We start from the raw sequence: 18849 nt of genomic DNA on the forward strand, positions 1-18849 counted from the left end.
CGCACGCTCATGAGTGGTAGAGCCGAACACAGACTCCACCCCCAAGGAAGCCTGTGTCACCGGACCCCCGGACTCGTGTCCGGCTGTAGGTTCTAGACCGCGCACCCCCGAGCCCACCGAATCTGGTTGGGCTCCGGTAATGGAGTTCACCGCTGCGGATATCTTCCAGCACTCACCCTTTGGCGACGTGCTGAACTCATTAAAGTCTCCCTCTTTGTCAGGAGACTCTTGGACGAACTATGTCTGGCTCGAGTGGGAAGCAGGCGACGAGGGAATTCGTTGCCCACCCACCACCCACTTCATTGCCACTGTCGATGATTTGACCGACGTGGTTGACTTCGACTCCGAAGACATCGACGGTGTGGACGACGATGTAGGAGAAGAACAGGAACCACCGCCCACGGGGCAATGGACAGCCACCTCCTCGTATGATATATACATGGTGGACACTCCAAAAGAAACCAATGGCGATGAGGCAATGGAGGATAACCCCTCAAGGAAGAAAGCAAAGCATGGGCGTCATCGGCTCCGCTCCAAGCCCCGCCACAGCAATACCGGCACAGGAGACAAAAACAATTCGGATGGTGCCGAAGATGAATACAACCCCGATCAGCCTGCCTTCGAGCAGGCCGAACAGGAAGACGGGCAGGTTAGCCCAGATGAACAAGCGACGGACGGATACCCGGAGGAGGACAACTACATGCCCCCCTCCGAAGACGAGATGAGGCTCGGCGATAATGAATTCGGCGTGCCTGAGGATCCCGTAGAGTAGGAGCGCTTCAAGCGCCGGCTTATGGCCACTGCGAGGATCCTGAAAAAGAAGCAGCAGCAGCTCCAAGCTGATCAAGATCTGCTCACAGACAGATGGACTGAAGTCCTGGCAGCCGAGGAATATGGACTCGAGCACCACACCAAAGGTTACCCAAAGCACAAGTTGCTACCTCAACTCGAGGAGGAGCCTATACTACCAGCACATACGAGGCTGACCGGCCAAAAATGGCGTATTAGCCCGAATACCAGCCCGCACCCCCACACCAATACACTATGGCCCGGGGCAATAGGCAGTACCTGCGAGACATACTGGAAAACAAGGCAGGACATCCAAGATCGATCTACAGATCACGGGGGCGTGCCCCAACATGTGACGATGATCGTCATGCCGGATACACTATCAACAAGTCCGACCGGGCCGAACATAGCCAACCAGACTTATTCAAACTGCATAGCCACATAGCCCGACATAGAGGCGCTGCACACCCCCTCTGCTTCACTGACGAAGTGATGGATCACGAATTCCCAGAAGGGTTTAAATCTGTAAACATCGAATCATATGATGGCACAATAAACCCCGCAGTATGGATCGAAGATTTCCTTCTCCACATTCACATGGCCCACGGTGACGATCTGCATGCCATCAAGTATCTTCCCCTTAAACTCAAAGGACCAGCCTGGCACTGGCTAAATAGCCTGCCGGCAAATTCCATCGGCAGTTGGGAAAACTTGGAGGACGTGTTCCTCGACAACTTCCAGGGCACGTACGTGCGACCACTAGATACTGATGACTTGAGTCACATTACCCAATAGCTCGGAGAGTCAGCCAGGAAATTCTGGACTCGGCTCCTAACTAAAAAGAACAAAATTGTCGACTGTCCGGATGCCGAAGCCTTGGCGGCCTTTAAGCATAATATCCGCGACGAGTGGCTCGCCCGACACCTCGGCCAAGAAAAGCCGAAGTCCATGGCGTCACTCACGACACTCATGCCCCGCTTTTGCGTGGGCGAGGACAGCTGGTTGGCTCGCAGTAGCACCACGCCAATAAACTCCGGCACTTCAGATGTCTGCGATAATAACGGCAAGCCACGGCGCAACAGACATAAGCGTCGGAACAATGGCGACAACACTGAAGACATGGCAGTCAACGCCAGATGCAGTGGCTCAAAATCCGGTCAGCGGAAAAAGTTGTTCAAAAGAAACAATCAGGGATCGTCCAGTCTAGACCGCATACTTGATCGCTCGTGCCAAATTCACGGCACCCCTGATAAGCCAGCAAACCACACTAACAGAGATTGTTGGGTGTTCAAACAAGACGGCAAAATAAACGCCGAAAACAAGGACAAGGGGCTACACAGCGACGATGACGAGGAGCCCCAGCGTCCGAACACGGGGGGACAGAAGAAATTTCCTCCCCAGGTGAAAATGGTCAATATGATCTATGCCACCCACATTCCAAAACGGGAACGAAAGTGAGCACTAATGGACGTCTATGCGATGGAGCCAGTCGCCCCAAAGTTCAACCCATGGTCAGCCTGTACGATCACTTTTGATCGTAGGGATCACCCTACTAGCATCCGTCATGGCAGTTCAGCCACATTGGTCCTAGACCCAACCATTGACGGATTCCACCTAACGCGAGTCCTTATGGACGGTGGCAGTAGCCTCAAGCTGCTTTATCAGGACACAGTGCGCAAAATGGGCATCGATCCTTCAAGGATCAAGCCCACCAAGACCACCATCAAAGGTGTAATTCCAGGAGTAGAGGCCCTTTGTATGGGCTCCATAACACTAGAAGTGGTTTTTGGATCCTCGGATAACTTCCGAAGCAAGGAGTTAATCTTTGATATCGTCCCTTTTCGTAGTGGCTATCATGCACTACTTGGACGAACCGCATTCCCTTGATTTAATGCGGTACCACACTACGCATACCTCAAGCTCAAGATGCCAGGACCTTGCGGGGTTATAACAGTCAATGGAAACACAGACCACTCTCTCCGTACAGAAGAGCACACTGTGGCCCTCGCGGCAGAAGTACAAAGCAGCCTTCTCCAGCAAACCACCAATCCGGCGACAACAACCCCGAACACCATTAAGCGAGTCCGGAGTACCCTGCAACAGGATCGCTAGGCACGCCAAGAGCGCGACTAGCAGTCTGGCCTCCGCCCTAGCCCCATTCAAGCAACATTTGTGCCGCGCGTACACAATTACGCACTCAAAGTACCATGGGCATAGGAGGAGGCGCAATGGTGATGCGGTCAACAGTGTGTTTCAGCGGCAACATACTTTAATAACCTTCTTTCTCTGTCAGGACCCTACTTTCGGGCGGCCTCTTTAGAGAGCCGGATCATCGAACTTATCACAGGAGGGAAAACCAAGGAGGCAAAAGGCTTTGCACACAAAGGGAATACCCAGGTGGCATCTGTCAATGATCATTATACCTGTTTTGCATACCCGCATGCGGCCCGCCCTTAGATAGGACATGTCAAATAGTCCTATTTGATTCCGCTTAACGCATTAATTGTACACATATGCTCGGACGTATTATTTCACAATGGGAAACAATATATAGCGTCAGCTTATTATTCCTATCTTCACATTTTTTTTCTATAAATGTATATTTAATATTGAATCCGTACACTTTGGTACGTTTAGTTTGCCAGGGGCTTCTTATGGTGCCCCATAATACGGCAAGATAAGTCCGAACACTTTTGACAGTGCGGCACCCCGAACTTATAGCATTATATGCATCAGCTCCGAATTATGTCTTGGGTCAATAGTTGGGTTTGCCCAGCTCCCTTGTTTTGGTACCTTACGTTCCGTTATATCGGCTAAGGTAGCGCAGGGAGAACTACTGCGATTGTGTTCTGGTTCTTCCGGACGAGCACCTCAGTAGAGAAAGCCGAAAACTGACTGTCATGATGCGGCGAGAGCTGGTCACTATTCAAGAGGTCTTAAATCCTTAAAGATTTTTTCCGCTTCAGGCCAGGAATCGGCCTTGTCCGATTTAGACGTGTATAGCGCCCCAATTCGGCTTTCCGAATTCTAGGGGCTTCGCCGAAATTTAAAATTTTAGACTTCTATGGCTAAGTGAGAGTTATAAAGCCGCATAGTCCGATTGCCTTGTTTGCAGCGCCAAACACCTCCTTCAAGGACCAAATTTTGGATAGAGAGTGTCTGGGTTTTCCACGAACACCCCGGTACTAGTTACCTGGGGACGAAAGCCGATGACTGGCCTACTTTCAGAATTTTATAAACAGCCGCACAGAAGGTAATATTTTAAATCAACAAAGCTCCATATAGCACAAACAAATTCGTTTTAATATTACAAAGACGACATGAGTACATTCACTCAAAGATTGTGTCCTTGGTACATTCATCGGCCACGAGGCGAGCGCCTTTCATAACGCCATCATAATATTTTTCAGGGTAGCGATGCGCCTTGCCCTCCGGCGGTCCATCCTTCATCAGCTTCTCTGCATCCAGCTTGGCCCAATGCATCTTTGCACGGGCAAAGGCCCGGCGGGCACCCTCAATGCAAACGGATCGCTTGATAACTTCAAGACGCGGACAGGCATTTACCATCCGCTTTATAAGGTCGAAGTAGCTGGCGGGCAGGGGCTCACCAGGCCGCATCCGGATAATGAAATCCTTCATAGCCACTTTGGCCGCCCTGTGGAGTTCAACCAATTGCTTCAGTTGGTCACTCAGAGGCATTGGGTGTTCAGCTCCAGCATGATGGGACCAGAACAACTTCTCCGTTGAGCTCCCCTCTTCGGCACGGTAGAACTCTGTGGCATCTGATATGCTGCGTGGCAGATCTGCGAATGCCCCTGGGGAGCTCCGAATTCGGGTAAGTAAAAGAAATGTCTCCTCCACATGCTTGCTTTGCATAATGAATACCTTACCCACCACTATCTTCTTGGCCGCCTGGATTTCCTACTGGGCCTTTTGGGCTACGGCCTTGGCGTCTTTCATGCTCAAAAGGGCCTTCGCAAGTTCAGACTCTTTCGTCTTGAAGTCATGCTCCAAGGACTCGAACTTCTTGCCGGGTTCCTGGAGCTCTTGTTGTACCTCGCCCACCCTAGCATCTTGCTTTTCACGCTCAATGCGCTCCGTGGCCGCCTCGTCTTCGGCCTCGGCTAGCGCTTTCTTCAGGGCTGCCACTTCGGTCATGGCCCCTATTACAAAATCATGACGCTTTTTGTTAGCATCACCAATTTTTTCCCTATATTATATGTGAACGGGGTATCACTCACCTTTGTTCTCTTGGAGCTGCCTCTTCGTGAGGCTGAGCTCCTCTTCGGCCTGCTCTAGGTCCCGCTTGAGTCCGGTGACCTCTGCTATGCGGGCAGCAGCGGAAGCAGTACTGCCTGCTTATTCACATAGACACATACTATTAGACTCCTGCGGTTTAGAGTTGACCCTCCGTTTGGCCCTTCTTTCCGAACACCAAACATAGTATTAGGGGCTACTGTCTATTGGGTGATAATTTCTAACACTTTTGATTACTTACCTCAAAGCCTGTCAGGAGGCTGGTGCAGGCTTCGGTCAATCCGCTTTTGGCGGACCAAACCTTTTGAATCACCGCATTCATAAGAGTACGGTGCTCTTCATCCATGGAAGCGCCGCGAAGCACTTCCAACAGACTATCCGACGCCTCTGGCGCAACGGAAGTCATCGGCATGGCTGGCTCACCCTCCTTAGCGAGGGGCTGCCTACCCGAATTCGGAACCTTTGGAGGTTCCGGTACAGTGTCCGGCCGGGATCCCAACTTGCTGCCGCTCTCATCAGCATAATCTGTGGGGATCTTACTCCCCATGTGCCCGGCGTCTGGAATTTCTCCTTGGGGTGTCTCCAGAGCCGCCTCCCCTGCTCTGGTACCCTTTGGGACCACACCTCCGTGTCATCCGCGGGCCGAGGGGAGGTGGCCGTCGGGAGCGAATTCATCGCCGAATCGCTCAGAGACCCATCCGAAGAGGATACCTCGGGATGAGCCCTGGCCGGACGGCATACACGTGTTCGGCGTTATAACAAACTATGAAGCTAAGTCACACTAAAGTATTACAGAGTGCGGATACTTATGATCCCACCATGGGCTTGCCCCCGGGCAGCCACTCCTCCTCGCTGTAAGCGGCCGTGGTGGAGTGATCCGGAAGGGACGCCTTTCCCTTCTTTGGCGTCCTAGCCTCCCCCTGCAGGGCGGCTTTGCTTTTCTTCTCCTTCCCAACGTGGGGAGGCGGAATTCCTTCTTGTTTCCTCCCGCCTCCATGGGAGGAATCTGCCTCGTCGTCCTCGGACGACGAGTCTATGACGGTCTTGCGCCGGGGACCCTTCCTGGTCCCCAGGGCCACCCTCTTAGACCCTTCGGCCTCCCCAGATGGGGCGGCCCTTTTCTTCTCCTCCTCCCCTTCATGGGAGGAGCGTGCCTCATCTTCTTCGGACGAGGCGTCCGGTGTGACCTTACGTCGGAGACCCTTCCTGGTCCCCATGGCCTTCTTTTCGGCCTTCTTTTCCGGCACCTTGTAAGGCGCCAGGACTAGCATCTCCGTCAGGAGAGCGGTTGCTGGATCTTCCGGCAATGGAGCCGGACAGTCGATGCACTCCTCCGTCACCATGTAATCCTGATTAAATACACATGGTGACTTAAAATCCTCCCATGAGTATGTTGGGAAAGGTACACCTGGTGATGGTCAGAAAACTCACTGGATGGGCGAGCCGCGTGGCATGGAGTCCGCGGTCGTTGGATGTGGGAGGAGGTATTTCGGAGGCCTTGAATAGCACCTTCCATGCGTCCTTGTGTGTCGTGCCGTAAAGCTCTTGAAGTGTCTGGTGTTCGGCCGGATCGAACTCCCACAAATTGAATGCCCGTCTTTGGCACGGAAGGATTTGACGGAAGAGCATGACCTAGACCATGTTGACAAGTTTGATCTTCTTGTCCATCATATTTTTAATGCAGTTCTGAAGTCCTGTCAGCTCTATAGGTTCGCCTCAGGCCAGGCCCTTCTTTACCCAGGAAGTGAGCCGCATGGGAATTCTGGATCGGAATTCGGGGGCCGCCGCCTAGTTTGCATCACGCGGATCGGTGATGTAGAACCACCCCGATTGCCACCCTTTCATGGTCTCTGTGAAGGAGCCGTCAAGCCAGGTAACATTTTGCATTCTGCCCACCATGGCGCCTCCGCACTCCGCTTGCTGGCCTTTCACGATCTTTGGCTTCACGCAGAAGATTCGTAGCCACAGGCCGAAGTGGGGCTTGATGCGGAGGAAGACCTCACCAACAACGATAAACGATGAGATGTTGAGGACGAAATTTGGGGCTAGATCATGGAAGTCCAGCCCATAGTAAAACATGAGCCCGCGGACAAAGGGATGAAGTGGAAATCCCAGTCCATGGACGAAATGGGCAAGGAACACGACCCTCTCGTGGGGTCCCAGAGTCGGAATGATCTGCCCTACGTCCGGGAGCGAGTGCGCAATGTCTGCGTCCAAGTATCCGGCTACCCGGAGCTACGCAATGTTCTCCTCCTTGACGATGGAGGCCACCCACTTGCCTCCCGCTCCGGAGATGTTTGGTTGTGCAGAGAAGGCGTGAACTAGGGCGCTGGAGTTCGAGGGTGCGAGAATGGATAAGCAAAGGAGGAAGAAGGCGTGGGTAAAAATGGGGATCCTTATCCCTTTATATAGGCGACGAAAACGGTGCGCCTCCCCACTTGCTTGTTGAAAATTGCTTATTTCCCAATTGCCACGATTGATGGCGTAGTGCCACGATACGATTACCCGTACCCGTATTGATGAGAATCCCGTGATGAGGGGACATGATCTCTGCTTCGATGAGACGTGCTGAGGAAGCCGCCTCGCAATATGTGCGGTGGCTGGTTGTGGGAAAACGGTTCGAATAATGACTCGACCATGGTGTGATGGCACGTTATCTAAAGTTGTCAGCGGATTATATTGTGGAATATCGTTCTCTCTACGGTGGTATGTGAAAATCGTCTTGCAGAGCCAGACACGATTTAAGTGTTCGGGGTTTACTTTGGAGTATTCAGAGATGGAACGCGCCTTGCAATGCCGAAGACAATCTACGCGCCGGACTCATCGTCATTGAAGCCTGGTTCAGGGGCTACTGAGGGAGTCCTGGATTAGGGGGTGTCCGGACAGCCGGACTATATACTTTGGCCGGACTGTTGGACCGTGAAGATACAAGACTCAAGACTTCGTCCCATGTCCGGATGGGACTCTCCTTTGCTTGGAAGACAAGCTTGGTGATTCGGATATTAGATCTCCTTCTTTGTAACCGACTCTATGTAAAACCTAGCCCCCTCTGGTGTCTATATATACTGGAGGGTCTAGTCCGTAGAAGAACAATCATAATCATCATAGGCTAGCTTCTAGGATTTAGCCTCTACGATCTCGTGGTAGATCAACTCTTGTAATACTCATATCATCAAGATCAATCAAGCAGGAAGTAAGGTTTTACCTCCATCGAGAGGGCCCGAACCTGGGTAAAACATCATGTCCCCTGCCTCCTGTTACAATTAGCCATAGACGCACAGATCGGGACCCCCTACCCGAGATCCGCCGGTTTTGACACCGACAACTGGATCGTAGGCTTTTACCTTCACCGCAAGGGGCCGAACCAGTATAAACTCCCCATGTCCTTTGTCCGGTTTAACCCCTTTAAGCTAATCTTGTTGCAATGGCTCCACGACTAAGTCCTCACACTAGGACATCTGACGTGATAATTCCACGATAGGTATCTAGCAAAAACGATTCTTACCTACACAAAGCCACAACGGTGATATGCAAGTTGCTATTTAACATTCTACAAGGACCGCCTTTGTCGAATCCGATTCAACTAAGGTGGGAGAGACAAACACCCGCTAGCCATCTTTATGCAACAAAGTCACATGTCTATCGATGGAACCGGTCTCATGTACATGGACATGTAAAGTTGGTCCGGGCCGCTTCATCCACAATACCGTCGAATCAAGAAAAGACCAAGGAAGGAAGCAATCTGAATATCAACGCCCACAAACTCCTTTGTGTTCTACTCGTGATGTCATCTATGCATAGACCTAGCTCATGATGGGGAACAATGCATGGTAAACAAAAAAATTCCTATGCTCACCAAGATCCAATCTAGGAGATGACCATCTATGAGAGGAGAGTTTGGATCTACATACCCTAGTAGATCGCTAAGGGAAGCGTTAAGAAATGCAGTTGATGTAGTCGAACATCTTCGCGATCCAATCATGATCCATCCTGTGATCTCCGATCCAATTGCCGAACGAATGGTACCTTCGCGTTCAACACACACGTACGGCTTGATGACGCCTTGATGACCCACAAGTATATGGGGTCAATTGTAGCCTTTCCGATAAGTAAGAGTGTCGAACCCAATGAGGAGCAGAAGGAAATGGCAAGTGGTTTTCAGCAAGGTAATATCTGCAAGTGCTAAACTCGTAAGTAACATGGTAGTTTGATAGCAAGATGATTTGTAAAGGGCAAGTAAGGGTAGTAGTAACAAAAATGCAGCAAGGTAGCCCAATCCTTTTTAGGCAAAGGAGAGGCCAAAACGGTCTCTTATGATAAGAAACGTGTTCTTGAGGGTACACGGGAATTTCATCTAGTCACTTTCATCATGCTGGTTCGATTCGTATTCGTTGCTTTGATAATTTGGTATGTGGGTGGACCGGTACTTAGGTGATGTTCTTACTTGAACAACCTCCTACTTATGATTAACCCCCTCGCAAGCATCCACAACTACAAGAAAAGTATTAAGAATAAATTCTAACCATAGCATTAAACTTTTGGATCCAATCGGTCCCTTACGGAATAGCGCATAAACTAGGGTTTAAGCTTATGTCACTCTCGCAACACATCATCTAATAACTACTCCACAATGCATTTCCTTAGGCCCAAATATGGTGAAGTGTCATGTAGTTGACGTTCACATGACACCACTAAGGTAATCATAACATACATATCATCAAATATCGAACACATATCAAGTTCACATGATTACTTGCAACATGATTTATCCCGTGACCTCAAGAACAAAAGTAACCACTCACAAATGATAATCATGCTCAAGATCATAGGGGTATTAAATAGGATAATTGATCTGAACATATAATCTGCCACCAAATAAACCATATAGTAATGAACTACAAGATGTAATCAACACTACTAGTCACCCACAAGCACCAATCTATAGTTCCGGTACAAAGATTGAACACAAGAGATGAACTAGGGTTTGATAGGAGATGGTGATGTTAAATATGTTGATGGAAATAGCCCTCCCCAAGATGGGAGAGTTGTTGGTGATGATGATGACGATGATTTCCCCCTCCGGGAGGGAAGTTCCCCCTGCGGAATCGCTCCGCCGGAGGGCAAAAGTGCTATTTCTCAGGTTCCGCCTCGAGACGGCAGCGCTTAGTCCCGAAAGTCCTCCCCTTATTTTTTTCTAGGCCAAAATGACTTATGTACCAGAAGAGTGGCACCAGAGATGGGCCTGGGTGAGCACAACCCACTAGGGTGCGCCTGGGCTCCCTAGCGTGCCCATGTGGGTTGTGCCCACCTGGTGGGCCCCCTCTAGAACTTATAGGCTCCAAAAATCCTCATTTATTCCATAAAAAATCCTCGTAAAGTTTTAGCTCATTTGGAGTTGTGCAGAATAGGTAGCCTGACGTAGTTTTTTCAGGTCCAGATTTCCAGCTGCCAAACCCCCCCCCCCTTTGTGCATACCTTGCATATTATGAGAGAAAAGGCATTAGAATTACTAGCAAAAGTGCCCGTGCGTTGCAACGGGGGAAAAAATAAATCTTAATCTTCAATAGGCATGACCATATTTTGCTGCATCATCGAGACACACTATCACTCTCAACTTAGTAAAAAATTAACAATTTTTGAAATCATGAATATTATTTAAACTCATCCACATATTTCAAATCATAAACATTTTTCAAATTTATGAACATTTATACAAATTTTCAAATATTTTGTGAAATCAATAACATTTTCTGAATTTATGAACATTTTATACTATTTTCAATCATTTTTAAAATTTGTGAGCATTTTTTAAACAATTTTTTGAGGAACATTTCTAGAATCGATGGACATTTTATTGAAAATTGGTGGGATGATTTTTTAAATTTACAATTTTCTTTATTTAATGAACTTTTTTAATTGAACGAACATTTTTTGAAACAACAAACATTTTGTGAATGAATAAACTTTTTTTGTAAGTCGCGATCCGTTTTTGAATTTTTAGGATATTTTACCATTCATGAACATTTTTTGAATTGGCGAATTTTTTTTCAGTTTCACAAACATTTTTTAATGCACGAACTTATTAAAAAACCATGAACTTTTGATTTCCTGAACATTTGTTTTCAATATTTCGGACATTTGTTTAAATAGACAATTTCTGTAAGTGCACGCCCATGTGTTGTAAGTGCGTGCGGGAGAAACAAACATGACCATATGTTGCAACGGGAGAAACAAATATCACACACACCTAGTATAACCCATGTAAGTGCACGTCCTTCGTTTCAACATTGCGTCTCACCTCTGTTGGTCATTGCTACAAAACACCAAATGTTTTTCATGCCAGAGCGGCTACCCAACTGATCAAGCAACATGATGAGAATGAAGCAAACATTTACTAATTTTAATGTTCTTTTAAACCCGAGAAACGGTTTTTATTTTATATATAGAAGGAACAAACAAAGAATAGTAAGAAGAGATCTCACACGGTGATTGGCCAGCATGAAGTAGTAGATGCCATGGACAGAGACCTTGATTATGCCCTCCACTCACTCGATTGACCAGCATCCACCGTCGCCTTCACCCTCCGTCATAACCACGCATGCCAATTCCCTTTTGCTGTGGTGACCCTCCCCTATGTCGCTTCATCTAGCAGCTCATCCGATGTTCTTCGCCTCCTCCAGGGTGGTGCATTTATGGGAGGGATTAGGGAAGATTTGACACCCAGCAAGAGTCCTAATTGTGAGAGAGAATGTATGGAAGGATTGGTTTCCTAGAATACGACTTGGACATAGATATGAATGTCGGGCGACGAATGTGATTATGTAATTTAGTGGAAGGGTAAATCCGTATTTTGCACATGACGGAAGAGAAGAATATCACCTCCCATTAGCAGCAGGTATAGCAAAACGGTCTGTGCATCCCAACGGATACAAAATCAATAAATATGTGCTTAGAATTGTTTAAAAAACCATCAAACTACTTTGCAAGCAACAAAACAGTATTAGGAGTACTCAAAAATACGTTTTCTATGCCATATTGAAGGACCAATCTCATAATTAACAAAATCTGTTATTTCTAATTATTAGCTCATGTTGAAACACATAACAAAATCTGTTAATTTTCTACATAAAACAAAAGGCAGTGTGGCTACAAAGTTGCAGGTTGAGGATCAACATCATATTCCGAAGTTGTTGATGGAGCATCATGTGTCGGGATGTCCCTGAGGGAGAGTATCACTATGTCAGCCATAATATTTCTAGGTTCATATAGAGGCAAGGATAAGAGCAGTAGTATGATTAGAGAGGAAAGAAAAGGCTTCCATGAAAATACAATGTAATGCATATTCACCAAGAAGTAACATAATTAAAATCACTACATTAGATCATAGTATGATGAACCATTTATGCCGAGATACACGCGGAGCAACACCTAGATTAAAGTCAAATCGAACAATATAGGAATGATCAGATCTCCACTCAAAGCAGGATTTGGTACATTTGGTCCTGAAGGAAATTCCAGATTAACCAGTGTGGTGTGGTAGAAGTATACCAATTAACAAAGTTAGTTATTTACAGCCAAAGTTCAATGCCTCCAAACCAAAGCTTAACTCCTAGCAGGAAATGTCTCCAAATATTGTGGCCAAACCTTGGAACTTGAAAAAATGGAGAGAAAAACAAAATCAGGAAATGCAACAGAGAGGAGGTTGCATAGGAATAAACTATCTCATTGCACCTGACATATAAAGTACTACTAAGAAAGTTCATTATAAGTTATTTTGTGGATTTTTTTATAGAATTAGCTCATTGATGAGAGCCAACTGAAACTTTGCTGAAATACAATTTGATGTGATAAACTTTTTTACAATAGTGAAAGTCGAATGTGCATATATACTTAAGCATGTACTGTGTCAAATATATATCTTCAGAACCGGAGAATCAGCATGCATATCATCTGCTATTTTTCTAATAAAAATGTTTCCGTACCATCCATTGTCTCAACCTTCTGAATCCAACTAATCCAAGCTCGCCATCGCCATCAATGGCACATCCAGCTCATGAAAGGATAAATAGCAATAAAACATTTATGCACCACTCGTGTGTGTGTGTGTACATAACAATGGAATAGAAAACAATGAAAATGTCTCATTCATCTGCTTCCTACTGAAGCAAAGTGTGCTACCTCCGAGAAACAATCACCAAAATAACATTTAAAATTAGTAAAGGATAATGCTAGATTTTTTAGATTGTCGGCATAGAGGTTAGAGCTATCATCGTGACAATGTATTGCCAGATAAATCAACTACTTAAGTGTAGTTATATAACTTCTATTGCATTACCCCAAAAAATAGTATAGCAAAAAGGCATGGATTCAAAAACTTCTCCAAAATCATGTACTGGAAAAATAAATCAGAAAGACAATGTCTGTCATATACACACACACAAGGGGGTCTAGAAGAAAAAAATCAGATCATATGTAGGTGATATACCTTTGCAGAAGGACAACCTTAGAGGTAAACTAAGTAGACTTCAATGTGTGTAAACTGATCTAATAGGTGAAAGTTTAATTCAACAAATATGGCAATCACTAACTGCCCTATAGTCAAGAGATTGTATCACTAAGCTGCCCCTTCTAAGCAATAATGGTAGCAATTGCCTGCAGGGTGAGAAAGGTTAACTTTCCGATAAGCAGACATGCTTGATTATGATCAAAACAATAGCCTTGTTATATTACATGACGATATTGGGTGACTGAAACTTAAAGTCCACTAAGAAGTAAACGTCATAGGTTGCAGAACAGGACCAGGCTTGAATTTCCAAACGTTTATCAAATGATCGAAAAGTCCACTTTGAGACGCTATCGTCTGCAGCAAAGCAGTATAGTCAGAAGCAAAAAAAACGCAACTAAGCAATCATGGAGGGAAAAAGACCAGAGTACTACAAAGAACTGCCAATATCACTAATCAATACTGAAGCCAAACAAGCACCCTCTAGATTGACTATAGTCAGATTAACCAAGCTGATAAGTAGACTTTCATCGACTAACAATATACGGTATTTGTTAGAACAAAGATAAAGAAGTTACCACGCTTGTTATAGAAGGATAGAAGTTCTCACATTACTTGAAAACAAAGAGGCAGATCTACACTGCTTATTATGATGGTGCAGAAGTGCCACTTAATCAGATAAAAAAATATGTATCGGAACTGTTATAGCTTTATAAGACGAAATTGGATGACACTTCCTTCAGTATTTACTGTGCCAAAATATTTACTCTGACCTCGAATGGCACTCACGAAGAAATCTTGAACTATGAAACCATGTGAGCACGGTCTATGTTACCGTAAAGGACAAAGAATAAAAAATATACAAAAAGGAGATGACATTTGTACAGTAAGGAAAACTAACCATGAATAGATAAACCTTAAGGCACACAATGGGAATAAGACAGGAGTTTGTTCAGTAGATTTACCATTGGGCAAAAATCTCTACTCCTAATGGAGCAGTTGGTAGTCTCGTTTCCAGGTTTTTTTCGTCCCACCACTTTCGTCCGGTTTTTTTCCGTAGGTTAACCGTCGTAGATTTTTTTCGATGATGGTTTCTTATTCACCGGTTTATTTACCCCTCAGCTCTTTCCTTGCAAATCAGGACTTTCCAAACGTGCACGCAATCACGGATCTAAATTTACTAACTTATCCAAATCAACCGATACCTTCCATTATTGCAAATTTCTTTAGGAAACAAATAATAGATTTTAAGGAAACAAATAAAAGATTTTAAAGACACATCATACTTTACTAATAATCACTAAAAATCAAATCTAAATTAATTAACCTTACCTTAAATCACTCAATCACTTTAATTAGAAAACATTTTCTTTCCTAACTGCACCTCGCTTAGTGTGCACATAACAATCCGAAGTAATTAGAGTCACTTGATTGAATCCATTTATTTAGAGCGACATGATTGCGTTCCGGGATGGAGGCCATGATTTCGTCGAGGTCGTTGCTGCCTCCTACACTCAGGGTGTGTCGCCGAGATCGAGGCGCGCATGAGGAGCTGTGGCCACCGCCATGGTCACCTCATCGCAGGGGATGGAGCACGCCGTCGGCCTACAGCTTGTGAAGATCAGCACTTTCCAAACGTGCACGCAATCACGGATTTAAATTTACTAACTTATCCAAATCAACCGATATCTTCCATTATTGCAAATTTCTTTAGGAAACAAATAATATATTTTAAGGAAACAAATAAAAGATTTTAAAGACGCATCGTACTTTACTAACAATCACTAAAAATCAAATCTAAATTAATTAACCTTACCTTAAATCACTCAATCACTTTAATTAGAGAACATTTTCTTTCCTAACTGCACCCCGCTTAGTGTGCACATAACAATCCGAAGTAATTAGAGTCACATGATCGAATCCATTTATTTAGAGCGACATGATTGCGTTCCGGGATGGAGGCCATGATTTCGTCGAGGTCGTTGCTGCCTCCTACACTCAGGGTGTGTCGCCAAGATCGAGGCGAGCATGAGGAGTTGTGGCCACCGCCATGGTCACCCCATCGCAGGGGATGGAGCACGCCATCGGCCTACAGCTTGTGGAGATCACTGTTGCTCTTCAGGTCGCGTGGTGACCGGATCTTGCCGATGTGTCCCTCCCCGACGACCTCCTCTTCGCCCGGTTGGCCGGCATGGATCTCGCCACTACTGCCCTCAACTTCTCTGCCTCGAGCTCGACGGTCAGCCACCATGGATCCCCCAGCTGGAGGGTCACGTGAACCAGCCGTCCTCCCATGCTGCAGCGGCGAGAAGGTGACATGGCTCTCCGTACACGAAGAGTGGAGTGTGGAGTTCGGTCAAGTACTTATATACTTGGCCTCTACTGCTGATCCATGTACATGGAGAAGAACAGACAACCGCTCATTCATGCTTCGTTCCACTCCTTTGCGCTATATTACTGGAGGTGACATTTTCCTATTCTCTATGTTGTAACAAGCCTGTTGCCTGCATAGTTAATGGATTTTTTATTTAAATTTATCGCTGCTTAGTGCTTTGTTGCAATTGTTCACGCAAGATTCTTATATATAATCTGAGCGTATGTAGGCATACTTAGCTTTGCTATTCCATTTTTTTGGCGCATAGAAATAAGAGTATTGTCCAGGTTAGGTATTCAATTGAGTATGGTATTTGGATTGCTATCAGAATGTCTTTTCTATGCATGTGATTTCTCACATCTGGTTATAATATTTGTGAAGACATGCATTGCACGTGCACTTGGAAGCGGGCCCGTGGCCCGCGCTGGACGGCGCCGACGCCGACCTGAGCCACCTCGTCCGCGTATTCTTGGAGCTGTGGCTGGTCGATTTACATGAAATTAATTCCCTCAGTTCTGGTGGCAAATATAATACACATAATCCATATTGTTATGCACTAGCGTGTATGTGTGAAATAGATGGATTATGGTCCCGTACCCAATAAGATGGATATGTGTGTGTGTTAGAGAGAGAGGGAGAGGGGGATAGAGAGTGAGGAAGACGGAGGGAGAGTGTGTGTCTCTGTGTGTGTGAGGATTTGATGGTAAAAAAGGTCGCCAATGTCGTAATATTGAACTCTTAAAGTTAATGTGGCCCCGTTGCAACGCACGGGCGTTCTTCTAATATTGTTAGGGTGCTAATGCTATATGTGTGCCCGATTGCAAGGGAATATGGAGAAAGTGCGTGCTTAATTAGCGATGTGTGTTACGACCTCGATAGGAACAGATGATGACTGTTGACTGGCCGGTCTGCCTTTAAAGCATACGATTCTAGTGTTATTAGTAGGCTTAAGACACACGCATGAGGCATAACAGAGAATGAATGCCAGAACATGGCATCATAAAAAATGCACAGAATAGGCCGAACTCTGACTCGGGTAACAAAGAACATGGGATATATTATTCTCTCTCTTTATGCCAGATTGGTATTCCAGCATCCAGTACTGCTGCTAGCTTTGGAAAAGTGAACTCAAGAAAACTTTCTGAGTACAAAGCAGAAGATCTTGCAGCAGCTCCAGTCAACTATTTCACGTACAATACTGGATAGGTACTTTCTCCAGACATTCGAACTACCATGCGCCACTATGAAGTACTCTCTAGTGTGCATATATTTCTTCTCAAGATAGCCTACTTTGTGGCTAATTTATTAGGCCTAAATAGTGCAGACTGGCCGTATATCGGCAAGGTGATGATGGTAGCAGTTGTGGTTGCAGACACACATGAAAGATATGTCTTTTTCAAAACGACAGAACCGAATTTAGATGTGCATGAGATCAGGCATACCTCACATGGAGCATGGGTGGTCCATTGATGTTGGTAGAACAGCGAGATTGTACGACAGCTTATGGAGTACGGGCAGCCTGCAGAGTTGGTAGAACGGTGAGACTGTATAGAGCTATGTTCGAAACTTGCGGCATGACGATGAGCCAAATAACTGCAGATTATCCCAGAGAGTTAGAACACACACAAAACACAAAATTATTTAACCTTGCAATTAGAATCCAAAGGATTCAGTGATGTATTTTCCCTTGATGATAGATTCAAAATATCTCGATATAAATTGGGTACTATTTATTATTAGATATAGATTGATTGATGAGATTGTAGCAATAACAACAACAAGCAGTAGCAAGCTACACCTCTGTTCTCTATCTAAATGTGCATCAATTAGTAGCATCATACATCTATCTAAATGTGCAGCAATTAGTGTCCCTCCCTCCCTCTCTATCACCTCTCTGCTTTCTCTCTCTTCCTCATCTATCTCTCTTATTTTTCTCCACAAGAGCAGATCAGCATCGAACTCTGTCTCTCCTATGTTATCTACCAGCAGCTACCAGCAGCAGATCCAGCAAGCCCTCAATCTAAATATGTGGCAATTAGCGTCTCTCTCCGCTCTTTATCTCTCATCTCTCTGCTCTCTCTCTTCCTCACCTATTTCTATCTCTCAAGCTGCAGCGCCCATCATGCCCTCTACTCTCTCCCTAAAGCAGAAGCTCATCCCTTCAAGTGCCTCCCCACCTTCAGCCACAGCATCGCTGCCGCTGCCCCTGTATCCACTCATCGATGGCGCGATCTCTCCCTCCCCTAGATTCTCAAATTGCTTGGATGTGAAAGAAAATGGAGGGAGGGATGAACCTGCATTGGTCGCTGACGCCATTACATCACCTCCTTCGTGTTGCCCGTCAAACCACTGCCCCGACCCAGGCACCACCGTCAACGGCCCGACGCCGTGCTGCCGCGCCCGCGCCCGGGCGAGGCGGCCTCCATCCTTCCAAGCAAGCACGCCGACGGCCATGTCGTCCTCCGCCGCGACGCCTTGCCCAAAGCGAGCACGCCGGCCGCTTTATCGTCCTCCGCCGCAATGCCTCGCCCCGTTCCCCATTCCTGGGCTCTGGCGCGGGCGCGGACGGAGGCGAGCACACGGGCATGCGCGGACAGCAGCGACGGCGGGAGCTGTTGTCCTCTACTCCGGCGTCCTCCATCCTCCCCCGCGACGCCACTGCCCCGCCTCGCCGCACAACCGCCACTGCCCCACCTCGCCGCGCCGTCTCCGCAGCACCTGCCCCTCCTCGCTGCGCCGTCCCTGGAGCCCTCAAGCCATCGTCGTCGCCGTCGCCAGAGAAATGGATAAGACTACAAGGACAGCGGATGCAAATCTAATAAATACAGGGGGTTCTCTGCAAAATGTAATGTTATATAAAGACTTACTAAAACAGGGACTGCGGGTCAATTTCATATAATCCGAGGGGCCTTTATGGAAAATCACG

General features: G+C 46.5%; 1 protein-coding gene across 3 annotated transcripts; it reads right to left on the reverse strand.

Moving 5' to 3' along the window:
- Window positions 1-11171: 11171 nt before the first annotated feature.
- On the reverse strand, window positions 11172-18849 carry LOC123044499 (uncharacterized). 3 transcript variants are annotated; one of them, XR_006420124.1, is made up of 3 exons: window positions 17366-17574; window positions 13029-13906; window positions 11172-12265 (listed from the first exon to the last, which is right to left on the reverse strand). XR_006420124.1 is itself a non-coding variant. In XM_044467243.1 (3 exons), exons 1-3 carry the CDS (start codon window positions 18375-18377, stop codon window positions 12248-12250), a joined length of 255 nt encoding a protein of 84 aa, XP_044323178.1. In that variant the 5' UTR covers window positions 18378-18849; the 3' UTR covers window positions 11172-12247. The 3 variants fall into 3 exon arrangements, 2 of the variants coding, with proteins under 2 accessions (XP_044323178.1, XP_044323177.1); XM_044467243.1 differs by lacking the exon at window positions 13029-13906 and adding an exon at window positions 18218-18849 and having other exon boundaries at window positions 17366-17442; XM_044467242.1 differs by adding an exon at window positions 18218-18841 and having other exon boundaries at window positions 11173-13906; window positions 17366-17442.

Source organism: Triticum aestivum, chromosome 2B, assembly GCF_018294505.1.
Source record: "Triticum aestivum cultivar Chinese Spring chromosome 2B, IWGSC CS RefSeq v2.1, whole genome shotgun sequence".
Classification (NCBI taxonomy): domain Eukaryota; kingdom Viridiplantae; phylum Streptophyta; class Magnoliopsida; order Poales; family Poaceae; genus Triticum; species Triticum aestivum.